Source organism: Tiliqua scincoides, chromosome 2, assembly GCF_035046505.1.
Source record: "Tiliqua scincoides isolate rTilSci1 chromosome 2, rTilSci1.hap2, whole genome shotgun sequence".
In the NCBI taxonomy this organism is placed as follows: Eukaryota; Metazoa; Chordata; class Lepidosauria; order Squamata; family Scincidae; genus Tiliqua; species Tiliqua scincoides.
This window is the reverse complement of record NC_089822.1, coordinates 255,689,195-255,715,844: the sequence shown is the minus strand read 5'-3', so window position 1 is coordinate 255,715,844 and position 26,650 is coordinate 255,689,195. Positions and strand designations below refer to the sequence as shown.

Here is a 26,650-nt window from a genome sequence, read left to right as displayed (position 1 = left end):
TCAGACTGTTGGCAAAGTGTCTCTTCAAACTGGGAAAGGCCATGTTGCACAGCCTGCCTCCAAGCGGGCCGCTCAGAGGCCAGGGTTTCCCACTTGTTGAGGTCCATCCCTAAGGCCTTCAGATCCCTCTTGCAGATGTCCTTGTATCGCAGCTGTGGTCTACCTGTAGGGCGCTTTCCTTGCACGAGTTGTCCATAGAGGAGATCCTTTGGGATCCGGCCATCATCCATTCTCACGACATGACCAAGCCAACGCAGGCGTCTCTGTTTCAACAGTGAATACATGCTAGGGATTCCAGCACGTTCCAGGACTGTGTTGTTGAAGAGCTTTCCGTCTGATCTGGTCCGGAGATAGATGCCTTCTGTTGCAGTTCCAAAGGCCTGCTTCAGCAGGACAGCGAAGAAAATCCCAAACAAGGTTGGTGCAAGAACACAGCCCTGCTTCACTCCGCTTCGGATGTCAAAAGGGTCTGATGTGGAGCCATCGAAGACAACAGTGCCCTTCATGTCCTTGTGGAAGGATCTGATGATGCTGAGGAGCCTGGGTGGACATCCAATCTTGGGGAGAATCTTGAAGAGGCCGTCTCTGCTGACCAGGTCGAAAGCCTTTGTGAGATCTATGAAGGCTATAAAGAGTGGCTGTCGTTGTTCCCTGCATTTCTCCTGCAGTTGTCTAAGGGAGAATACCTGTATTATTGTATTATTATTATTATCGGATTCTATACCCTCTGGCAGCAGCCTCCCTTCCTCTTTCTCTCCACGGACTGGAGGAGAGTGAAATTACCAGTTTCACTAGTGCAAGTCCAAGGAGGCCAATTTCTCTAGCAAGCATGTATTTTCTTCGTCCATTGTTCAGGTGGGCATCTGCACTGTCTGGCGGGGGAACTCTCCCCCATTTCCAAACTCTGACATGCACTCCCAGTCTGGATACATCATACTGCAGCGCAACAAAGGGAGTGTCACCATGTTTTACGTTGCCCACATGGGCTTTCTGGCTGCCGTCTCCTTCACTGTGGCCTTCCTAGCCAGGAAGCTGCCTGGAGCCTTCAATGAAGCCAAACTGATCGCCTTCAGCATGCTGGTCTTCTGCAGTGTGTGGGTGTCCTTTGTGCCCACCTACCTGAGCATGAAGGGCAAATACATGGTTGCTGTGCAGGTCTTCTCCATCTTGGCCTCTACTCTGGGCTTGCTTGGTTGCATTTTTATGCCCAAAAGCTACATTATTGTAATACAAAGGAGATCTAATTTATTATCTATTAATAAAAAGATATACTTGAATTTGAGGACAATTTTCTTAACTGTGCTTTGTCCAGCATGCTTGTGCAACAATGTACTTTTTCTGCTACATCATCGTCTAGCCATCAGATTTCTCTTCCTTGACTCTCAGGCTTTTCAGTAAAATTTTGTGCTTCCACCCATTGCTGTGACTTCAGTTGTACCACTCTTGCTTACTCTGAGTCATCCTGTCAAGACATCTTTTTTATTTATACATTCACATTTATCAGAACAGTGGTTCCCAAACTGTGGGTTGGGTCCCACTGGTGGGTCATGACCCAGTTTTTGCTGGGTTGCTAATGAGGATGGAAAGATCAGATAAGTAATCGCTTCAAACCCTGAGGCTATTCAAAAATTAGATACTGTAGCTGCTAATCGCCCTGCCGAAAACTGAGCTCCTGCAGTTTGGGAGCATGTGTAAATATTCAAAGATAAATGATTGCAGGTCTTCTGCTGGTTATTATTGCTTATAAATAAATAAATATTGTTTCTTTCTAGGTCTCCTTCTTTCAAGGCTGGTAAACCTGGGTGGGTCCTGAGGGAGAGTTGTTTTAAAAAGTGGGTCTTGGTACTAAAAAGTATGGGGAAAAAGTTTGTTAAAATATAGGGGGAAAATGCAGTTGTGAACCCAGGTTTGCCTTTCTAAAAAAGATGCCTGGGTTAGAAGGGACTGAAAGACACCAGTGGTGATAAATCAGGAAGTTGGGTGGCAACACCCAGATGTCTTGTTCCCTTTAAGTATAACACGCTCTATGTGGCACTAAAAGTATTCAGAGACTTCAGCTGGCATAAAATGTGGTCGCCTGGCTCCTGTTTGGAGCTGCCTGTTTCAACCATATCACCCTAATTTTGAGGGAGCTTCATTGGCTGCTAGTTTGTCTACAGTCTCAATTCAAGATGCTGGTTGTGATGTTTCCGTTCCTAAGTAGTTCGAGATCTCTCCAATTCTTGGACAACCCAATTCTATTTATTTTTTTTAAATAAGCACCCCGCTTATCGCCGTGCCATCGGAGTGCACACTGCATCCTGCTGTGGCGGCAGTCCTGAAGGTCTCCTCCAGGTCAGGGAACATTTGTTTCCTTGCCCAGGGGTAAACCTCGACAGCAGCACTAGGTCTACACCAACCTGCACCAGTGGTTTTGCTGGCACAAGCCAGAGTGGAGCAGGAACACAGACTGAAGCCCGTAAGGGCAGTAGAGTATCAGTGGAGGGGCTGACACCAAGACCACCCCCTTCTTGGCCTTGACACCTCCCTTTCCCTGTCTCTGCCCTGTTCCCCCACCCTCTGCCCACCCCCACACCGACTTACTGGTTCTGGGGCTTCTCCGGAGTCCACTGGACACGGTTGCTTACTTCATGCAGCGGCAGCCCAGCTGCAAGGAATGGCAGGTTGTGTTTAGCAGCCTCCACCAAGCATGCTGTGCTGCCAAAACATGAGAAGCATTGGTACAGCAGGCCCATGCAACTGGACCGCAAGATTATCTTAACCTATATGTACCCTCCTGTATCCTCCAGTTGTCACAGAAGGCCTTGCTGTGGGTGCCTTTGCCTTCTAAGGTAAGTTGAGCATAATAATAATAATAATAATAATAATAATAATAATAATAATAATAATAATAATAATACTTTATTTTTATCCCGCCCTTCTCCCTAACGGGACCCAGGGCGGCTAACAACATATTAAAAAACAGATTTTAAAAACATTAATACAAGCAGACTAAAACATTTAAAAACACACTACAGAGGCCATAAAAACAGTAGTCAGATTAAAAGAGTAAAAGAGCAGATCACCGAGGAATCAAGCCTGTAAAACTAAAAGATGTATAAAAAAGTTAAGAAGGCCAGAAATCAGAAGGCTTGTTTAAACAACAGTGTTTTCAGGCCTCGCCGAAAACTCTCAAGAGAGGGAGCCATTCTCAAGTCAAGGGGAAGGGAGTTCCATAATGTTGGTGCCACTACCGAGAAGGCCCTATTTCTTGCAGCCGCCCCCCGGAACTCCTTGGGTGGCGGCACTTGCAAAAAGGCCTTTTGCAGGGGCTTCTCAGTGATGGCACCCACCTTGTGGAATGGTCTGTTGACTTAGCCCCTATCAAATACTCCTTCAAACCCTTAAAGACTTAACTTTTTAGTTTTCCTTTAGTGGGAGGGTGAGGCTTGTCTACTCTTGCTTCTTCTGTTGTGACTGTGGGATTGTTGAAGCTACCTTTTTTTGCTTATTGCTGCTCAGTTATTGTATTGTCTTATTTTTTATCATATATTTTTTATTTACTGTAAGCTGCTTTGAGTTGAAAATAGGCAAGAATGGAACATTATAACTGTTTCAGGTAAATAATAATGCATGCATTTTTGGTGTACAAGAAATCAGTGTGCCAAAGACACAACCCCCACAGTTTTACTCTGATCCTGCTAAAAAGAGCAAAGCTCCATTACCTGCTAGTTCCAATGGTACACACTCACCAATCTTCATCTTCATCTGCTCACCTTACTGCCTTGCAGGATGTAGAGGAATGCCTTGCAGTTCCCTGAGCTACCTACACTATACAAAATACACTGGAGGTTATATGTATGCCTATAACCTGGATCCACTGGGACTCATGAAAGGCAAGTGGGAGCAGTTGAGTCTTGGGTGGAAAGGTGCTCAGCGAATTGCATCTTCCTATTTCCAATCTGCCTTGCCCCCTCATCTCCTCTGATTTATGCCAACTACATAGCTGGCATGGATCTGAGAAGACCCATAGGTGATCAGGCAACCTACAGAGACGCAAGTAAAAATTATTTTTATTTGTCCCAAGTAATCTGATCAACCCCCCCCCCCCCACCACCACCGGATGTTGGCACAGCTGCATATAATAGCATGGCAGGGGATAAGATTGGGCTGTAATTATATGATGCCAAGAGAAGCATTTCCTTTTGTCCCCTCCAGGTTTCCAAGGCATCGGTTTCAGTGGATGGTCCTAAGTACTAGTGTTGTAAGGGATTAAAATTTCTCTCTTTCCACTCTTTGAACATCAGGCATTTGTTTGTAAGTCTCAATCTATTTACAGTTCAGTCCTATGTGGCTGCTGCACTGAGAGAGCAGGGCCCTCCGACACAATACCCCCCAATTCCAGGGATTCTACATGTGTACAACGTGCTGTCCAGCCTTGCCAGAGATCCTCTTCATCCTTCCCCCACAAGCATGCCCTCCGCCAGCCAGCGTTTGCAGCTCCTCTCCAGCAATGCACAGCTGCTGCTCAGGGCAGCAAAGAACATACAATTGCATGCCAAGCGCATTCCCAAAGACACAGAGTATTCTGATACCTGAATTAAACCATATTTAATCGCTTGTTTGCAAACGTAGCTGTTTCTATGTGCCACCTAAGGACCCCTCTCGTGTAAGAATTCCTTTTTTGTTCTTACTTCCCACAGTTGCTTAGAGTAATTTTACTACATGGAACTCATGTAAGCCATTTTTTGGAATCCATTCACTGCTTCCTCTCCTCGAAGTAGTGCCATACTACATACTACACACTACAAGTGCACCTGTACAGTATTTTCCCCATGTGTAGATAAAGTAGCTAGGGGGGAGGGGATGTGGAGATTGACAGCCCAATCCTATGCATGTCTACTCAGAAGTAAGTTCATCTTTAGGGGGAAGCACATAAAAAAATATTTTATTTCTCCAATAAAAATGGTTTAAAAATAAATAAATAAAATAAATAAATAAATAAATAAATAAATAAAAGATTAACAAGTTGTGAGTTCCTGCACCTTTTCTTTTACAAAAAAAGCACTGCACTTACAGCCCAGTCCGATGTGGCTGCTGCACTGGAGAGCAGGGCCTCCGACACAACACCCCCCAAATCCAGTGTGCCATTGCGTTGGAAAGGCTGGTCAAGGGGGGGGATGAGAGGAACAACCGGCTTATCTGTGTGTTCTGGCTGCCGCATAGCCCCCCATAGGACTCCTCTGAGCTACGCAGCTCTGTTCCTGGTGCAGCACGTCGGAGCCATTGCGTATGTGTCTGGCTCAGGAGAGGGGTTTGGGATCAGTGGCGGCCAACTGCTCCTTGTCCAAACCCACTGTGCCATTTTTCAGCTGGTAGCTGGTCTGCACCCAACTGACAGTGACACGTGGCTTCCGGCTGCTGCCCTGGAGTTCGTTCAGCACCTGCTGGCGGAGGGACTTCTGAGCCAGCGGAGATGTCTGTGTGCTGGCATACCCAGCAGTACACTGCCAGGATGGGGGCCTTTCGTCAACTTCTAATTTAAAAGCCACACTATTCAATTATTATTTCCTCTTAGCAAAGGGGTTCCAGCCCTCTGACCTTTCCGTTTGCCTTCTTCTGCAGCCCTTCCGCTTCTATACTTTGAACTGTACACAAATTAATACAAAAGCATTATAATTTTAGCAGTTTTGTTTTCAATAACTTTTGCAGCGACACCAATATGCACTGCCTAACACATGTGTGCTACTTGTGTGTGATGCTGGTGCTTGCCAGGTGAGTCTGACCCAGACCTGTTCTCACGTTGCTACGATACCATCTGAAGCTGCAATCCTAACCTCACTTTCCTGGGAGTAAATCCCATTGAACACAATAGGACTTAAATCTGAGTAGACCTGGCTAGGCTTGTGTCCTGAGGCCAGAAGAGGCCTCAGACCCACATGCCTTTGTCATAAAACCCAACTTTGTTCATTGGATCCCCTCCACCTGGCTTGGAGAAGTCCTCCTTGGAAAATTCCACACATGGTCACACCTTGCCCTGCCAGCTTATTCAGATTTGCAAACTTGAAAACTTCCTGGCCTTATAACGAAACATGGTCATTTTTGGTCACTTTAGAAGTATCTTTGGCCCTAGCTTCGCCTCACCAGTGTCATTAAGAATAGCCTAATTTAATGGAAATGCAGGTCTCCTGAATGCCCAGGCACTCTTCCAAAAGGGTAGCTCAATATGACATAGTCATCTTCACTGGGAACCCTTCAAGAACCATCTCTGAACAAAAGGATTGTCCAAGTTGGGCTGTATGTTAGTCTACGGGAAAAGTGATAACATGAGCTCTAGCCTTGGACACCAAAGTGTGTACTCTCCTTCCTCTAATCCAGTGCATCTAAGAACTACTTCTTGGACTACATTGCACTCCCCATTCCCTCCCAAAGCCCAGGGCTTGCTGTGCCATTGGGCATCTTGGAACCTTCCTCCTACTTCTCCCTCGGTTCACTCTTTTTCCCACCTTCTTTACCAGGCGCGCATTTTCTGACAAGCAGTAAGAGACTTCTTGCATGAAACTTCTCTGAAACAGGAATCAAGATGAACTTGTCCTAACTGATTTACGTTTAGTCCGTGCCTTCTGCCATGGTCAGGCCTGGCTTGACTAGACTCTCAGAAATGGAGATGGTATCAAAGGGAGAGGGAAAGAGTGGTGGGCCTGGAAACATCATCGTAACCTCCTAACCAATTACGCTGTCTTTGTTGATACACATATGTTCTCTTGTCCTGAAGTGATTGCTGAAAAAAAATGCACCAGGTTCAGGAAATTTCCTGTTAGGGATGAGTGGAATTCAGTAGTTCCATTGCACAGAACGGATTCCTCACTCCATCCAAGGCTGGTGCAACAAGGCCCAGAAACACAGGATTACATCACATCAGCCAGCTGCCTAGCAGGATTCAGAGATGTCCAGATGTCCAGAGAATCTTTAAGAAGCCAGCAGACATGCACCATGCCTCTGGCACACCCAGTAGGTGGCGCTGTGACTAACTGCTAACCATGCCAGATGTACTGGGCACATGTGAGGTGACATGTAGAGCACCTATGCAATTTTCCAGGATGCTCTAGCCTTGCTGATCTGCCCCTTTACTTATTCATTATAGTCAAGAAAGGAACAGTGGGGAGTTTCACAAACATGTTTTCTCCAGTTGTACACCTGCGCATGAAGCAGCACAACTTGTCAAGGATGGTACAGGAGTGACTCTACCCCTAGTAATTATCAAAAACATTGTGTTTATTACTCTTCTCAGCAAAGCTCAAGGGATTCTTCCACTGATCACCTCGGAAGCCAAAAAGAGAAACATCAGAATTCAGAGCAACCTGAGATTGGACTTCTTGTATTGAGCCTGGAAAGGATCGTGCATAATGACCTCCTGCGTCACTGAGAGCCTGAATGAGATTTTGGGGAAGTCGGATTCTACCTGAGTGAGATTTAACTTCTGGCAATTCAGATCTTCAGTTCTAGCTTAAGAACTCCATTCATCTGAGTAAAGGGTGTGTATGAGTGTGGCTGTGGCAGGTGCTCCCGGTATGATGATACTGCTTCTCCTTTTCCTACTAACACACGTTCCCTGTGGGGTGCTGAAGACAAAATGCCCATCCAATCTGGCAAATGATAGAAAAATCCCATTTAACTATTACAAGCCAGGAGACTACCAGATAAGTGGGATCACATCTACAACAAGTATTAGGTTGGAGCCATATGTATTCTCCAAAGCTCCTACTAACAGATTTAATGCGTAAGTAATCACAAAGCGATAGATTTAATGCTACTCCACCAGATTCTGTTTCAGCCGTCCCCATTAATCTTATTGATCAGAGACCATCCTTTTTGTCTGGTAAATCAGATACTTTTTTTCTCTGGTTTTTCCTTAGAGAAACAATCTTGGGGGCAAGGCAGGAACATTGTTAGCAGGAACAATTTCCCATGGCACACAAACTCTGAAAAGATGTAGAAGACACAGGTATTGGAAAGATAATTGAATGGAACCAGACTGCTGGCGCATAACATTAAAAAGGTGGCAGAGCAGCTTTTAAACTGATCCCTGGGGGAAGGCCGACAGGAGCCGAGGGGCATCCGGTTCGGGACTCCTCATCCCTATGGGATGAGGATGGGGAGGTTAGAGAACAACAAGACAAAGGCAGGGTAGGAGAAGAAATTGGGAAAGGTAGGGAGATGGGATGTGATAGACAGTTTGGCACAATGAGAGGATGCGGGGACAAAGGAGCGAATAAGCAGCCCATCCTGGGGCATTCCGTGTATAAATGCTTTTATGCGAATGCCCGAAGTCTACGAGCAAAGGTGGGAGAACTGGAATGTCTGGTGAAAAGGGAAAATATTGACATAGTGGGCATAACGGAAACCTGGTGGAATGCGGAGAATCAGTGGGATACCGCAATCCCGGGCTATAAACTCTACAGGAGGGACAGGCAGGGGCGTGTTGGAGGTGGGGTGGCCCTTTATGTTAAGGAAGGGATAGAATCCAGCAAAGTAGAGATTGAAGGTGGGTCCGACTCCACTGTAGAATCTCTGTGGGTTAAATTACCAGGCTTGAGCAGCGATGTAATACTGGGGGTGTGCTATCGTCCTCCAGACCAGAAATCTGATGGGGACCTTGAAATGAGGAAACAGATCAGGGAGGTGACAAGGAAGGACAGGGTTGTAATCATGGGGGACTTCAATTATCCTCATATTGACTGGGTCAATTTGTGTTCTGGTCACGATAAGGAAACCGGATTTCTTGACGTGCTAAATGACTGTGGCTTAGATCAGCTAGTCACGGAGCCCACCAGAGGACAGGTGACTCTGGATTTAATTTTGTGCGGTACGCAGGACCTGGTTAGAGATGTAAACGTTACTGAGCCATTGGGGAACAGTGATCATGCTGCGATCCGTTTTGACGTGCACGTTGGGGGAAGAATACCAGGCAAATCTCTAACAAAAACCCTAGACTTCCGACGGGTGGACTTCCCTCAAATGAGGAGGCTGGTTAGAAGGAGGTTGAAAGGGAGGGTAAAAAGAGTCCAGTCTCTCCAGAGTGCATGGAGGCTGCTTAAAACAACAGTAATAGAGGCCCAGCAGAGGTGTATACCGCAAAGAAAGAAGGGTTCCACTAAATCCAGGAGAGTGCCCGCATGGCTAACCAGCCAAGTTAGAGAGGCTGTGAAGGGCAAGGAAGCTTCCTTCCGTAAATGGAAGTCTTGCCCTAATGAAGAGAATAAAAAGGAACATAAACTGTGGCAAAAGAAATGTAAGAAGGTGATAGGGGAGGCCAAGCGAGACTATGAGGAACGCATGGCCAGCAACATTAAGGGGAATAATAAAAGCTTCTTCAAATATGTTAGAAGCAGGAAACCCGCCAGAGAAGCGGTTGGCCCTCTGGATGGTGAGGGAGGGAAAGGGGAGATAAAAGGAGACTTAGAGATGGCAGAGAAATTAAATGAGTTCTTTGCATCTGTCTTCACGGCAGAAGACCTCGGGCAGATACCGCTGCCCGAACGGCCCCTCCTAACCGAGGAGTTAAGTCAGATAGAGGTTAAAAGAGAAGATGTTTCAGACCTCATTGATAAATTAAAGATCAATAAGTCACCGGGCCCTGATGGCATACACCCAAGGGTTATTAAGGAATTGAAGAATGAAGTTGCTGATCTCTTGACTAAGGTATGCAACTTGTCCCTCAAAACGGCCACGGTGCCAGAAGATTGGAGGATAGCAAATGTCACGCCTATTTTTAAAAAGGGAAAGAGGGGGGACCCGGGAAACTATAGGCCGGTCAGCCTAACATCTATACCGGGTAAGATGGTGGAATGCCTCATCAAAGATAGGATCTCAAAACACATAGACGAACAGGCCTTGCTGAGGGAGAGTCAGCATGGCTTCTGTAAGGGTAAGTCTTGCCTCACAAACCTTATAGAATTCTTTGAAAAGGTCAACAGGCATGTGGATGCGGGAGAACCCGTGGACATTATATATCTGGACTTTCAGAAGGCGTTTGACACGGTCCCTCACCAAAGGCTACTGAAAAAACTCCACAGTCAGGGAATTAGAGGACAGGTCCCCTCCTGGATTGAGAACTGGTTGGAGGCCAGGAAGCAGAGAGTGGGTGTCAACGGGCAATTTTCACCATGGAGAGAGGTGAAAAGCGGTGTGCCCCAAGGATCTGTCCTGGGACTGGTGCTTTTCAACCTCTTCATAAATGACCTGGAGACAGGGTTGAGCAGTGAAGTGGCTAAGTTTGCAGATGACACCAAACTTTTCTGAGTGGTAAAGACCAGAAGTGATTGTGAGGAGCTCCAGAAGGATCTCTCCAAACTGGCAGAATGGGCAGCAAAATGGCAGATGCGCTTCAATGTCAGTAAGTGTAAAGTCATGCACATTGGGGCAAAAAATCAAAACTTTAGATATAGGCTGATGGGTTCTGAGCTGTCTGTGACAGATCAGGAGAGAGATCTTGGGGTGGTGGTGGACAGGTCGATGAAAGTGTCGACCCAATGTGCGGCAGCAGTGAAGAAGGCCAATTCTATGCTTGGGATCATTAGGAAGGGTATTGAGAACAAAACGGTTAGTATTATAATGCCGTTGTACAAATCTATGGTAAGGCCACACCTGGAGTATTGTGTCCAGTTCTGGTCGCCGCATCTCAAAAAAGACATAGTGGAAATGGAAAAGGTGCAAAAGAGAGCAACTAAGATGATTACGGGGCTGGGGCACCTTTCTTATGAGGAAAGGCTACGGCGTTTGGGCCTCTTCAGCCTAGAAAAGAGACGCTTGAGGGGGGACATGATTGAGACATACAAAATTATGCAGGGGATGGACAGAGTGGATAGGGAGATGCTCTTTAAACTCTCACATAATACCAGAACCAGGGGCCATCCACTAAAATTGAGTGTTGGGCGGGTTAGGACAGACAAAAGAAAATATTTCTTTACTCAGCGCGTGGTCGGTCTGTGGAACTCCTTGCCACAGGATGTGGTGCTGGCGTCTAGCCTAGACGCCTTTAAAAGGGGATTGGACGAGTTTCTGGAGGAAAAATCCATTATGGGGTACAAGCCATGATGTGTATGCGCAACCTCCTGATTTTAGGAATGGGTTAAGTCAGAATGCCAGATGTAGGGGAGAGCACCAGGATGAGGTCTCTTGTTATCTGGTGTGCTCCCTGGGGCATTTGGTGGGCCGCTGTGAGATACAGGAAGCTGGACTAGATGGGCCTATGGCCTGATCCAGTGGGGCTGTTCTTATGTTCTTATGTAATTCTTTCTTCACTGAAATGTCTAGAAATCTCTGCTACCCTGCAGAATTGGGGCTCTCTAAGTTTCAGGCATAGCAGCAAAGAACTATCTGAAGGGAAAAGAGAGGTTTCTCCCCCATATTTCTATTGCAAATGATATGGATAAAGCAGTGCCTACCTCTTGGAAACTGATTTCATGGAAGGATACAATCATAGAATTGGAAGGGATCTTCAAGGCCATCTAGTCCAACCCTCTGCTTGAAGCAGTCAATTCCTCTCTGATGCATCTCCAAAAGGTGCCTTTCAAGCCCCTTCTCTCCAGAACCAGAAAGGAGAACCCCTTGGTAATAGGTTCTGTTGCTGAACTGCTCTTAGTATTAGGAAATGTCTCCTAATATTTAAGTGGAATCTCCCCTCCTGCAGCCTAAGCCCATGACATCCTTGTCTATCATGTGACAGCCCTTCAGACTGTAGAAGAATTCGTGGGCACACATACAGTCACTGCTGCATGTCTAAGCCAGACAAAGAAGACAGCGGTGGAACTTGGGAGGCTTGCATTTGAAATGGGCTTTTTGTATTCCTGCTGTGTATCCCTGCAGCAGCAGGTCTTTCAAGCCAGTGAGCCTTGTAAGTTGAGAGGTGAACTGTGCATCATTTTATTGACTTATCCCTGAGTCATATGTACAGTGTGACTCCTTGTAGAAAGAAAGAGAGATTACATTGTGACGATGCCGTTCACAAAGTGGTTGAAAGAGAAAATCAAATCTGATGGCTTTGTCCCGAATGGGCTCACAGATCTAAAAAAATGCCAAAGAACACCAGCAGAGAGCCACTAGAAAAGACACTGCTGGGGTGAGGAGGGCCAGTTACTCTCCCCTTCTAAATAAAGGAGGAGCACGCATTTGAAAAAGTGCCTCTTACCCAGTTAGCAGGGTTTGTTGAATTCGTGGGCACTCATATGGTACTCATACACTTATGCTGAAATTGTCCAAAACATCTCTGTTTTTTCATTTATTGATAGACTGTGAAGTGTAGTTAAAGTGAATATTGAGTGTAGTTCTAAGAGTGAAACCCAGGAATTTCCGTTGCTTGCAATGCACCTCCTAGTAAGAGAAGAGAAATATTTGACTTGGTTTACTTTGAATGGAAGATCAGAATGTGGAACATATTTTTATTGCAGCCCAAAAGACACACATTTCTGGTACCTCCTGCCCTTATTGTTTGCCGTTCATGAGATCAACCAGAATCCCAGGATCCTGCCCAATGTCTCTCTTGGCTACAACTTCTATGAGAACTATTTCAATCCAAGACGGACTTATGATGCCATGGTAGATATACTGTCTACTGGGCAGCAGCATGTTGCAAACTACAACTGTGGAAGAAAGAATAAGCTGGTGGCTGTCCTGGAAGGGGCTGACACTGCAATCTCCGACCAGATTTCGGGTGTCTTGAGCATCTACAAAATCCCACAGGTATGAAACACGGAAGCGTGAACATGGACCAGACTGCACCCCAAGTCACTTTATAGGCTCTCTTGAGGGGTCAAGAGTGGACTCCTGGGCATCAGAACTGGAAACTGATGACAGAAAATAGGTTTCAAGAGAGCTGAACAGAGTTTGACAGATGTTTGGCGTTCCCCCTGCTATCAAACTGGTGTGCCTCGAATGGTTCACAGGTGTGCCGTGGGAGTTTGCGAGAGGGTCATTTATTAGGAGGGCCACTGGGGGAGTTTGAGGGAGGCAGAAACTGTGCAATTCTTCAGTCAAGTGTGGTTTGGATCGGGTGTGTTATTCCGTGTAAGCTTGCTCCAATTCATTTTGTTATTTCTGTACCTTAAGACTTGTTTTTTAAATGATGAAATATGTCTTTAAAAAACCGATGGTGTGCCTCATAAGAACATAAGAACATAAGAACAGCCCCACTGGATCAGGCCATAGGCCCATCTAGTCCAGCTTCCTGTATCTCACAGCGGCCCACCAAATGCCCCAGGGAGCACACCAGATAACAAGAGACCTCATCCTGGTGCCCTCCCTTGCATCTGGCATTTTGACTTAACCCATTTCTAAAATCAGGAGGTTGCGCATACACATCATGGCTTGTACCCCATAATGGATTTTTCCTCCAGAAACTTGTCCATTCCCCTTTTAAAGGCATCTAGGCTAGACGCCAGCACCACATCCTGTGGCAAGGAGTTCCACAGACCGACCACACGCTGAGTAAAGAAATATTTTCTTTTGTCTGTCCTAACCCGCCCAACACTCAATTTAAGTGGATGTCCCCTGGTTCTGGTATTATGTGAGAGTGTAAAGAACATCTCCCTATCCACTCTGTCCATTCCCTGCATAATTTTGTATGTCTCAATCATGTCCCCCCTCAATCGTCTCTTTTCTAGGCTGAAGAGGCCCAAACGCCGTAGCCTTTCCTCATAAGGAAGGTGCCCCAGCCCCATAATCATCTTAGTCACTCTCTTTTGCACCTTTTCCATTTCCACTATGTCTTTTTTGAGATGCGGCGACCAGAACTGGACACAGTACTCCAGGTGTGGCCTTACCATAGATTTGTACAACGGCATTATAATACTAGCCGTTTTGTTCTCAATACCCTTCCTAATGATCCCAAGCATAGAATTGGCCTTCTTCACTGCCGCCGCACATTGGGTCGACACTTTCATCGACCTGTCCACCACCACCCCAAGATCTCTCTCCTGATCTGTCACAGACAGCTCAGAACCCATCAGCCTATATCTAAAGTTTTGATTTTTTGCCCCAATGTGCATGACTTTACACTTACTGACATTGAAGTGCATCTGCCATTTTGCTGCCCATTCTGCCAGTCTGGAGAGATCCGTCTGGAGCTCCTCACAATCACTTCTGGTCTTTACCACTCGGAAAAGTTTAGTGTCGTCTGCAAACTTAGCCACTTCACTGCTCAACCCTGTCTCCAGGTCATTTATTAAGAGGTTGAAAAGCACCAGTCCCAGGACAGATCCTTGGGGCACACCACTTTTCACCTCTCTCCATTGTGAAAATTGCCCATTGACACCCACTCTCTGCTTCCTGGCCTCCAATCAGTTCTCAATCCACGAGAGGACCTGCCCTCTAATTCCCTGACTGTGGAGTTTTTTCAGTAGCCTTTGGTGAGGGACCGTGTCAAACGCCTTCTGAAAGTCCAGATATATAATGTCCATGGGTTCTCCCACATCCACATGCCTGTTGACCTTTTTAAAGAATTCTATAAGGTTCATGAGGCAAGACTTACCCTTACAGAAGCCATGCTGACTCTCCCTCAGCAAGGCCTGTTCGTCTATGTGTTTTGAGATCCTATCTTTGATGAGGCATTCCACCATCTTACCCGGTATGGATGTTAGGCTGACCGGCCTATAGTTTCCCGGGTCCCCCCTCTTTCCCTTTTTAAAAATAGGCGTGACATTTGCTATCCTCCAATCTTCTGGCACCGTGGCCGTTTTGAGGGACAAGTTGCATACCTTAGTCAAGAGATCAGCAACTTCATTCTTCAATTCCTTAATAACCCTTGGGTGTATGCCATCAGGGCCCGGTGACTTATTGATCTTTAATTTATCAATGAGGTCTGAAACATCTTCTCTTTTAACCTCTATCTGACTTAACTCCTCGGTTACATCTCTAACCAGGTCCTGCGTACCGCACAATATTAAATCCAAAGTCACCTGTCCTCTGGTGGGCTCCGTGACTAGCTGATCTAAGCCACAGTCATTTAGCATGTCAAGAAATCCGGTTTCCTTATCGTGACCAGAATACAAATTGACCCAGTCAATATGAGGATAATTGAAGTCCCCCATGATTACAACCCTGTCCCTCCTTGTCACCTCCCTGATCTGTTTCCTTATTTCAAGGTCCCCATCAGATTTCTGGTCTGGAGGACGATAGCACGCCCCCAGTATTACATCGCTGCACAAGCCTGGTAATTTAACCCACAGAGATTCTACGGTGGAGTCGGACCCACCTTCAATCTCTACTTTGCTGGATTCTATCCCTTCCTTAACCTAAATGGCCACCCCACCTCCAACACGCCCCTGCCTGTCCCTCCTGTAGAGTTTATAGCCTGGGATTGCGGTATCCCACTGATTCTCCACATTCCACCAGGTTTCCGTTATGCCCACTATGTCAATATTTTCCCTTGTCACCAGACATTCCAGTTCTCCCACCTTTGCTCGTAGACTTCGGGCATTCGCATAAAAGCATTTATACATGGAATGCCCCAGGATGGGCTGCTTATTCGCTCCTTTGTCCCCGCATCCTCTCATTGTGCCAAACCGTCTATCACATCCCATCACCCTACCTTTCCCAATTTCTTCTCCTACTCTGCCTTTGTCTTGTTGTTCTCTAACCTCCCCAGCCTCAACCATTTTAGTACCCTGTCCTTGTGCCATGTGCTAATTGCCACTCTATGCAGTGACACTTCCCTGTGTTGTCTCCATTCCAATCCCTTTGCAGGAGGGGGGTAACAAATGAAAAAGAAAAGTTTCAGAATACACAGGCTTGTGCATTTTAAAACTTTCCATCTGGAAGCTGCACTGAACCTGCTCAACTCAAAAAGCATCTGAAAGACCTCATTTTAGTGAATTGGGATTGAGCCTGAACCGAATGGCTAAACCCCAATAGTAGTAAAAGGTTTAAAATACAAGGCTCCATCACCTGACATTCTGTTTAGAGACCCTTTTGGATCAGACCAAAGTGAGATCTTCTCCAGCAGCCTGTTTCTCACAGGTGGTCTCTTGAAGTTTCCCAGAAGTGGGAAAGCAGCCAGAAGCCCCTTCCATTGTTCCCTTGAAGAAACATACTACTCATACTACTTCTGACTTGCAGGTAGCCTTTTGCCATCCTGACAGTAGCCAATGAACAACCTTCCACCACGACTTGCATTCATATATCTGTTTTAGTTTCCTCTTTTTAGAATCTTTTTGTGTGTATTTTGTTTGCTAAAACTTCAATTAAGAAAACAGATTTTGAAAAAGATTTTTTGGATAACATGTAATAGGTGTCATTCAATTCATTCTATAGAGTTGCGCTGCAGGAAAAAAGTGGAATGATAATATTTGCTACATCATTTACCTAACCAGACAGATAAAAAAAATATGTGACCATGATCAAGGCTTGAACCCAAACTTGTAAGGATTTGACCCCCTGTTTTTAATTTGGACAATTATTCTTTCCTAAACACTATCTTAAGTTGCAAAGTCCCATCATAGGAAAATAACCAGTCGCACTACTGCCCCCATGCCGGTCTCATCAACTTCAGTGTTCTCTCTCTCTCTCTCTCTCTCTCTCTCTCACACACACACACACACACACACACACACACACACACATGCAGCAGCATCTCAGAAAAGTAGCACCACTCGGTTTGCCCCACACACACCACAAAGTAGCACCTCTCGGTTTGCCCCCCCCACACACACACCAGCAGCTGGACTCAACAACAGCAGCACCTCTTTCATATGTTAAGCTCCAAACTAGGAGACTGGGCAGCAAAATGGCAGGTCGATGAAAGTGTCGACCCAATGTGCAGCAGCAGTGAAGAGGGTTAATTCCATGCTTGGCATCATTAGGAAAGGCACTGAGAACAAAGCAGCTAATGTTGTAATGCTGTTAGTTCATTACGGGTTACAAGTCATAGTAGGTATGTGCAAGCTCTTGGTTTCACTCTCATTCTCTTACTCAAAACACAAGCAGAACAAGCATATGTTACCCAGCATCCCTGTTTGTTTGGGGGTGCACTTGACATGGATCTCTGGCCAAGAGTCAATTCTACAAATGCAGACTGATGTACCTTTTTGTTCATGCTGTGCTAGGAATGCATCCTACCAAGCTGGATTCAAAAGGACACTTCTTTTTCCTAGCCTCATTCTCTACCCCAAACTCCATGCGCTTGGTGAAGCTTTCTGGACATTTGTACTTGCCTGATAAACTTATGTAACTTGCAGAGCACTTGCACACACAATGGGGCTTCATGCCACTAGAGAAAAACAAACAGCCCAATTCACCGCAAATCTTCACACAATGGCGTAGCAGTGCCAAGGTGGCATCTACAGGGAAAGTGGATGTGGAGTGATCATGCCCCGCCCCTGCTAAAGCGGAAGTGGAGCGCAATTGCTCCGCATCCACTTTCCCTGCTGTGGGGAGCCCTGCCAGGGAGGCTGCAGGAGGCTTGGGTAAGTGCACCCAAGCCCTGCAGCCCCCTGAGCGGCGTGATCCAGGGGACCGCGCCGCTGCCTTCCCCCTGCCCCCGCTGCCTCCTCCTCCCCCCACCCCTGCAAAGACTTACTGGCTCTCAAACTCTCCCAGATAATTTGAGAACCACTGCCCTATTGGCTCAGAGCAGGGGCCCCGAACTGCTGCAGGTGTGACTGCTGAGGTGTGACTGCTGCAGTTGTCAATTCCTTGTTACTCTCTCTGTGTTCCTCCTTTCTCGCCATAGGCTTCTGTCCCACAGGCAAGGTCAATGTGCAGTTCCCAAGGGAGGTCTATAGCCTGCCTGCCCAAAGATGCCATACTTCTTGTGGCAAAGAGTTCCACAAACTAATTACATGCTGGGTAAAGAAATATTTTCTTCTGTCTGTCCTAACTCTCCCAACACTCAGCTTTCATGGATGTCCCCTGGTTCTGGTGTTATGCAAGAGGGAAAAGAGCATCTCTCTATCCACTCTGTCCATCCCCTGCATGATTTTGTATGTCTCAATCATTTCTCCCCTCAGGCGCCTCTTTTCTAGACTGAAGAGGCCCAAACGCCGTAGCCTTTCCTCATAGGGAAGGTGCCCCAGCCTAGTAATCATCTTAGTCGCTCTCTTTTGCACCTTTTCCATCTCCACTATATCCTTTTTGAGATGTGGCGACCAGAACTGGATGCAATACTCCAGGTGTGGCCTAACCATCGGTTTGTACAATGGCATTACAATATTAGCTGTCTTATTCTCAATGCCTTTCCTAATGATCCCAAGCATGGAATTAGCCTTCTTTACTGCCGCTGCACATTGGGTTGACACTTTCATCGACCTGTCCACCACCACCCCAAGATCTCTCTCCTGATCTATCACAGACAGCTCAGGACCCATCAGCCTATATGTGAAGTTTTGATTTTTTTTGCCCCAATATGCATGACTTTACACTTACTTATTGAAACGCATCTGTCATTTTGCTGCCCAGTCTCCCAGTTTGGAAAGATCCTTCTGGAGCTCTTCACAATCTCTTTGCTTCCTCTCTTATAAATGCTTCCTCTCATATAAATTACTTTCATATAAATTTATGCTCCATTCACTCCTATAATAAAAAGTAAAGAGCCACACTTAGGATGCTGTTGTAATGAGAACAACACATGGGTCTTCCTTTAACAAAATTTCATCCATCATAATGATGGCATTCTGTGAAATGCCAGTAATATTTTATTCAACAAATATCTGAGTTTTGTCTGGAAAAAAAACACAGAAACCAGACTTTTTTTTTCCCTTTCTTGCTAGGTCAGTTATAGTTTTGTGAGCCATGCACGAAAAGATAAAACTCTGTTTCCTTTTTCCTTCCGGATGGTGCCCAAACAAGAACCCCCTTTCCTGGGCATTGCCAAACTACTCCTGCAGTTCAAGTGGACGTGGATTGGTCTCCTGGCTCCAAACAATGACCATGGAGAATGGTTCATCAGCACTATCACAGAGGTGATCGTAAGGAGGGGACTTTGTGTTGCCTTCTCAAACAGAATCCAAGTGCTGGATTTGGCTAATCAGCCGTTTGACATGAAACAGTTTCTGATGCAGGATCAAGTCAATGTGGTTATTTATCACGGAGACACTTACGCCATGCTGATTCTGGCAATGTACATTAGAGTATCGGAAGGGATAGTTAAGCCAACTGTGGGGAAACTTTGGATTGCAGTGTCTTTTCAGGATCTCAGCTTGAGGTTATTTTACAGAGCGGCTGGTGTCCAGCACATCCACGGTACTTTGTCTTTCTCGATCCAGGGACGCAAACACACAGATTATGACAATTATGACTCAATGTTCTCGGCCATCAACCAGTTTGGAGAAAAGACATTTCATTGTTCTTATTCAAAGCCTGTGTTGTTTGTGAAAAGATGGATGAGATGCATGGAGAAAGAGAAAAGGGAGATCCTGGCCAAGGATGTGTTTGAAAAAGTTCTGTCTCGGGACAGTTACAGTATTTACCAGACCATCCGGGCTGTGGCACAGGCCCTCCTTGCTGCCTTTGCATCCAAACCACTGAATCAGAGACGGAGAGTGAGCTCGGGCAGGCTGGAACATGTGGTGGCTCAGCCCTGGCAGGTATTTCTGTTTCCTCACAAATACCAACGCTGACCTTTCACTGTGCAGTTCCAATCTCTGAAAGGTCTTCAAATGATATGTTGCAGTGAAAAGTACAATTCACAGGGAAATTCAGGTAGCGAGGTGCTCTGCAGAGATCCCCTTTTGCTCTTCACCAAGGGATGTTTTTATTAAAAACATCAAGAGGTGTTTTTAGGACAAATTAAATTGTCATAAAGAATTTTATGTTTTAGGTGTCCTTTTTGCACCTGGTTAGGGCCAAACTACATCACAGATGAATCACAAGATGTTGTTACAGGCTTAAGGCTACAATCCTACTTTCTTAGGAGTAAGACCCATTGACTATAATGGGACTTAATTCTGAGTAGACATTCATAAGGATTGGGCTCTAAGTCTCCTCTCCTGTAGCAGTCATGCAGAACCACAATTTGAATCAAGGCAATTTAACCCTTTGGTCAGTACCGTTGTCCTGCTGGAAATTGTCTCTGTAGCCAATGCTACGTTCAGGGTTGAATCCCTGCTTTATAGAGGTGATTTGCGGGGGGGGGGGGGGGAGGAAGCTAGAAATTGCACACTGGTGCATTTAGTGTCACAGTGGCAGACCTGGAAGGGGAGCAAATGCTCTGAGTGCTGCATCCATAAGGTGCTTCAGACCACACGGAAAGCCTTCTGAGGCTTCCAACACAATCTTAAGCAGAACTTTCGGTTTCCCAGAAGTGCTGTTTAAGAACACTAGGAAGCCTCAGAAGGCTTTCCCAGTGGCTCCTAGCGTTGTGCAAGGCTCTCCTGTGCTGGGTAAGTATGGGGGGGCAGCATCGTGCAGGGGGATGGCATCATGGACCTTTGCCCTGGGGCATGACGAAGGGCAGGTTCATTACCACAGTGTCACATGTAGTTTGGCCCTTAGCATCTCTGTCATGGCATTTTAGGTCTGCAGGGGTCTTATCTCATCCCTGGAGGACTGCTGGTTGGTCTGTGGAACTCCTTGCCACAGGATGTGGTGATGGCGTCTGGCGGCCTGAACGCCTTTAAAAGGGGATTGGACAAGTTTCTGGAGGAAAAATCCATTATGGGTTACAAGCCATGATGTGTATGTGCAACCTCCTGATTTTAGAAATGGATTATGTCAGAATGCCAGATGCAAGGGATGGCACCAGGATTAGGTCTCTTGTTATCTGGTGTGCTCCCTGGGGCATTTGGTGGGCCGCTGTGAGATACAGGAAGCTGGACTAGATGGGCCTATGGCCTGACCCAGTGGGGCTGTTCTTATGTTCTTATGCCCTGGGTGACTCCTCCATGTCTGAAGTAGATACTGATGTCCGTATGCTTGGCTTTGCTACTAAACAAAGGCCCTGTCTATATATGGGAACGCGTATGGGAACGTGTCAGGATGATGGTGCAAAAAATGCACTGTCACAATGAGCCTGCATTGTGAATGTGTATATATAGGTGAGGCGCCACTGCACATGGGCAGATCTGACAACAGTTTCTAGTTCTCTAAATGCTGACGTTTTCTATGTCGTTCTAGCTTCTCCCTTTCCTGAGAAGATCCCACTTCAACAATACTTTCACGGAGGAAGTTTATTTGGATGAGGATGGGGATCTGACAGCTGACTTTGATATTGTGAATTTTGTGGCGTTTCCCAATCAGTCCTTGGCTACAGTGAAAGTTGGGAGTCTCGAGAGACAGAACTCCTCGGAGATCCAGTTCATTATTGACCAGGATGCCATTGTCTGGCCCAGAAGGTTCAACCAGGTGGGGAAAACTGTGGCTTCACTTGAACCCCTTTCATGACATCAGTTGAGCCCTAAGAACTATGCACGATGCATAAATGGTAGGATTCCTGTCCAATAAACTTGCCTGTCTTAATCAGATAGGAAATATGAAGTAAAAAACAAAATGCAGGGGGAAAGAGCACAATGTGTCACAGCTGCAGAGCTGAGCCTGCAACATGCAGCACCAGTAATTAATCATGGTTGTACCAGAACCAAGATGGAGCTATAGATGGCTGCATCCAATTTGATACCTGGATGGCACAGAGTATGGCTCAGGGCCCCTGAGACTGTGGCAGACCAGCCATTGAATGAAAGGGGCAAATGCCCCAGGGGTGGAGCCTCGCGTGCCTCTGGGACCGTGTGGAAGCCTCACTGAGGCTCCCGACATGGTCCAAAACTGTGCTTCCGATTTGCCAGAAACACAGTTTAAAGTATTGGGGAAACTTCAAGAGGCTTCCCCGATGTGTCCTGGAGTCGCTCAAAGCTCCGTGTGCTCCAGGTAAGTGTGGGGGGGGGGCGGATTTGCATGTGGGGGGGTGACACTGAATGGCATGTCACTTTTTTGTGACAGCCCAAAAGGACCTTGTGCTGCCACAGTGCTAGTTCCCATATGGCTGGGTTTCAAAAACCGTGGGTCATGACCCACTGGTGGGTTGTGAGGCCTCATGCTTTGAGTTGCAACCAGGGCTCTCCCATCCACCTTTGCTCCAGTTTGGTTCCATATCAGAGCCATTCCAATAGCTGAATTATTCACTGAGAGCATGTGGAGGCCTCTCCTTGGTCATGCCAGGCTGGTGACCCACTTTACTGGCCTATGTGGGCCTCAGAATGACCCACAGAAGCCTTAGAAAGCCACTTCTGGTTTACTTCCAAAAGCTAGAAGTGGTTTTCTGAGGCTTCCATGGGCCATTCTTTGGTGATTTTTTAGACTGCTTTTTTCTCAAGACATTCCCCATTCCTCTACCCTTCCCATACTTGATGTATCACTGCTCTGAGTGGCTCAACCATCTGAAGTCAGGCTGTTGGCAATAAGAAGGCATGTTCTGTTGTGACCATCTCCTTGTGAGCTGCTCTACCTCCTTAGGCTTCCATGGCCAGCACCCTGAAAGTATTTTGGAATGCTACAAAGACCCTTCTGTATCAGAGGGGCTTAAGGCCACTGGGCTGCGATTTGTTGGATTTAACACTTGCGTTGCGTCATTTTCTCACTCACCCCCTCCCCCACCCATGCAGCTGCATACTCAAAAAGGAAGACAGGATGATAACATCAAGTCTGAGACTAGAGTACCCACTGGGTCCTTTCTATCTGTGGCTCATTTCTATGGACGAAATCTCTTCAGACATTTGGTTGATGTTCTTTGTCCTTCCGCCTAGACCCTGCCTTGTTCTAGATGTACGGACAGCTGTCAACCTGGACACTTCAAGGTGATGAAAGAAGGAGAGTCGGTTTGCTGCTATGACTGTGCTCCATGCAAGGGGGGGACCATCTCCACTCTGGAAGGTCAGTGACGCAAGGGATGGGAAAGAGGAAAAAGCTCACTTCCCAGTACACATGAAAATTTATATTATGTATTTTGCAAACTCATTGTTTCTTAGTTTGTCTGGTTGAGATATCTACAATTTATTTCACCATGTGGATCAAAAGAAAGTATATGTATCACAAGCGAAGTAGATTGACAGTGGAGGGACTCAGCACAACCAACAACCAACCCATGTTCCCCTTTTTAGACTGTAAATAGAATGCCCATATGTGACTGGGACAAACTAATGTTGGAAGATAGGTGCAAGGAGGGACTGCAGAGGTGAGGGTCAGGACAGGAGAGAGTAGCCCCAACCCCTGAAGGTGCTTAGATGGCTGCTGAACACTCCCTCATCTCCAGCCCCCAAAGTCTCTCTCACTGTCCTCTTTAACCCATTTTCCCCCAGCCCACAGGTGCACACATTTGGTCTCTGTTGCATATATGCGACACTGAGCAGAAATGGCTTGAGTTTATTACAGCCCAATCTTATGCTCACCGTCCAACGTTGGTCCTCTTCTTCTGCTGGCACTGACTGCCATAAAGCAGTCAGCGCCACTCGCAAAAAGAGCTCAGTCGGCATGCCACTTGACACGCTGGCGGCAGTGCTGAAGGGAAGGCCTGTGCCCTCCTGACTGCACTGGAATTTCTCTTGCCAATCACGGATGGAAGTAAGTCAGCAGCAGTGGTGTCAATAGGATGGGAGGCGGCAGGGAGGGGAAGAACAGGGCAGAGGTTGAGGAGGGGTGGGTGGGTGGGGGGTGGGCAGGGGATGGGTGAATTAGGTCCCAGTGGGTATTATCAGTGGCGCTGGTGCAGTCAATATTCTAATCCCCTTCCATGGCCTGATTCCACAGCACAGGTCAATGCAGTCTTGGGAAGAGTAAAATAGGCATCACTTGTTTGAGTAGACCCCTCCACGCCACCGTGGCTTACCTCCAGGTAAGGGAACAATTGTTTGCTAACCTAGATGATTCAATTGGGCTGATGGAGTCTCCAAACTGTATTTTCCATGATGACCTCCAGATGGACTCCTCAATGTCTTTCTTGTCAGTTGGCATCCAAACATTGAACCTTAATCAACTCGACCCTCATCAGACATTCTCTCTCCTATGGGGAAGAAATGTATGAGGGGCTCTGCCGGGAAAAGTGCACTAGCCTCAGTCCTGTTACTGATGTGCTGAAAGCATTTTGGAATGCTACAAAGACCCTTCTGCGTCAAAGGGGCTCATGGCATATGGGCTAAGCCCCTCCCTCATCCTCTGGCCTTCAGCATTTAGAACCCTTCATCCTATCCATGTCAGCCGTGCAATCTTGGGGATCGTGTCGCTGTCTTTCCCCCTCCCTGCCCCTTCAGGGGCAAGGGACAAGTGTTTCCCAGGCTGGTGGGACATGACCCACCAGTTTGGGAACCTCTACTTTAGAAGGAATCCCACTGTGTCAGTGTGGTTTAATAGGGACCAAGCACTAAACTGACAAGTCCAGTTGCTAAAGGAATTGGCCAATGTAACATTACCAAGCGAAGAAAAGGGGGTTCAGCACCCCTTTCGCATTATGAGCTTATGCAGATTTGGACATATGATGATGTAACCACTTCTCTAGTAACATTCAGACCCAAGGACACCTGCTGAAACCAAGCAATCATTTCATTTCTTCTTGATCCCAAGTATAAAAGGACCAGGCTAACTTCATTCAATTTTAAACACATTTCATTGAATGAGGAACAGGAATCTTACCCTTCGGTCAAGGGCTCTGATTCTACCAGGTTGTTTCTCAAGTTTGCTTCTACCCAGTGGAGCAGTGAACCAAAGCTAAGAGGACAGCAGATAGGCCCCTCGCATGACAGCTGGAAGGGAGTGTGGCTGCATATCCAGCTCTTGGGCAATATAATCTCTCACTCTCATAAATACCTTGTTTAAAGCATTACTGATCACAGATTTGTAGGGCTGTAAAGGTAGACATTAGTAATGCTGTTGTCACTTTTATGCTTTACAGATGCAGACCATTGCACCAGCTGTCCAGAAGATCAGCATCCAAACGAGAACCGAGATCAATGTGTCCCCAAAGTTATAACCTTCCTATCCTATGAAGAGCCTTTGGGAATAATCCTTGTTTCCTTTACTTTATTCTTCGCCCTAACCACTGCTTATTTTTTAGGAATCTTCATTAAGTTCCGTGAAACTCCAATTGTCAGAGCCAACAATCGTGACCTCACCTACATGCTCCTGGTCTCCCTCCTGCTTTCCTTCTTGTCCTCCTTTCTATTCATTGGTCAGCCCCGGAAGGTGACCTGCCTTCTCCGACAAACCGTCTTCAGCATCATCTTTTCAGTTGCTGTCTCTTCTGTGTTGGCCAAAACGGTCACTGTGGTGGTGGCATTCATGGCCACCAGGCCAAGGAGCAGGATGAGGGAATGGATGGGGAAGAGCTTGGCAAACTCCATTGTCTTTTCTTGCTCCATTGTTCAAGTGGGCATCTGCGCTGTCTGGCTGGGAACCTCTCCCGCATTCCCAGACTTTGACATGCATTCCGAGTTTGGCCATGTCATACTGCAATGTGATGAAGGGAGTATCACCATGTTTTATGTTGCCCTTGGCTACATAGGTTTTCTGGCCGCCGTCTCCTTCACTGTGGCCTTCCTAGCCAGGAAGCTGCCTGGCGCTTTCAATGAAGCCAAGTTGATCACCTTCAGCATGCTGGTCTTCTGCAGTGTTTGGGTGTCCTTTGTGCCCACCTACCTGAGCACAAAGGGCAAATACATGGTTGCTGTGCAGGTCTTCTCCATCTTGGCTTCCAGTTTGGGGTCACTGAGTTGCATTTTTGTTCCCAAATGCTACATTATGGTACTGAGGCCAGATCTCAACACCAAAGAGCATCTGATGATAAAAAGCTAAAGATGACATCTGATTCTGAGGACATTCTTCTGCATGGTAGTGCAGTGATGCCCTGCTTTGCTGTATCACCAACTGGTGCCTTAAATTTGCTTTCCTTGCCCCTCAGGATTTTCCACTTAATTGCTGCCTCCATATTTCAGTTGTGGTGTAAATCTGTAAGACTTCCCCACATGCAGCCACATAAAATGGTAGCATCAAGTCTATTATACCTAAAATAAAATACAGATTAAAGTGAATGGGGATCCACTTGAAAATGGCTCGTGACCAACCTAGTGGGTCCCAACCCACAGCCTGAGAAATACTGTTTTAAATAAATAATAATACATACAAGTAATCCAGTGTGCCAAAGACACAACCCCTTTGGTTTCATTCTGATCCTGTTAAAAAGAGCAAAGCTACACTTCTTGCTAATTCCAATAGCACACACTCATTAACCTTCTTCATCCGCACCCATTTATCTTACTGCCTTGCAGGATGTAGAGGAATGCCATGTACTTCTCTGAGGCACCTACATGAATATTATATGAAATGTATATGAATATTATATGACTGTTTATATGAAATACACCAGAATTACAAAATAAATATTTCCAGCATACATAAATGTTTCTCCTTTATTTAAGAGCATCCATTTTTCTGCCTTATGTGTGTGTGTGTGTGTGCAACCATTGGGACAGTTTCCTCTTTCTCCCCAGGAGGTCATTCCATGACCTCAAGAAATTTGTCCAATCCTCTCTTAAAGGCATCTGGGCCAGATGCCATCTCTGCTTCTTGTGGCAAGGTGTTCCACAGACTAACTACACCCAGGGTAAAGTAATATTTTATATGTCTCAATCATGTTCCCCCTCAGGCACCTCTTTTCTAGACTGTAGCCTTTCCTCGTAAGGGAGGTGCCCCAGCCCAGTAA

At 46.4% G+C, this 26,650-nt stretch overlaps 2 protein-coding genes across 2 annotated transcripts in view; both read left to right on the top strand.

Annotated features, from left to right (window-relative positions):
- LOC136641548 (zinc finger protein 91-like) overlaps positions 1–26,650 on the top strand; it is a 543,065-nt gene that overhangs the window by 112,112 nt on the left and 404,303 nt on the right. The window lies entirely within an intron of this gene.
- Positions 910–25,743, top strand: LOC136641239 (vomeronasal type-2 receptor 26-like). Its single transcript, XM_066616937.1, has 7 exons — positions 910–1,192; positions 12,356–12,720; positions 18,741–19,085; positions 19,236–19,511; positions 21,085–21,312; positions 22,707–22,833; positions 24,845–25,743. The coding sequence occupies exons 1-7, from the start codon at positions 910–912 to the stop codon at positions 25,741–25,743; spliced, it is 2,523 nt and encodes an 840-aa protein (XP_066473034.1).

Coding starts and splice junctions, on each gene's coding strand:
- LOC136641239 (XM_066616937.1), top strand. CDS start 910: ATGCACTCCCAGTCTGGATACATCATACTGCAGCGCAACAAAGGGAGT. Junction 1,193..12,355: donor CTCTACTCTGGGCTTGCTTG/GTTGCATTTTTA, acceptor TGCACCTCCTAG/TAAGAGAAGAGAAATATTTG. Junction 19,512..21,084: donor CACTGAATCAGAGACGGAGA/GTGAGCTCGGGC, acceptor ATGTCGTTCTAG/CTTCTCCCTTTCCTGAGAAG.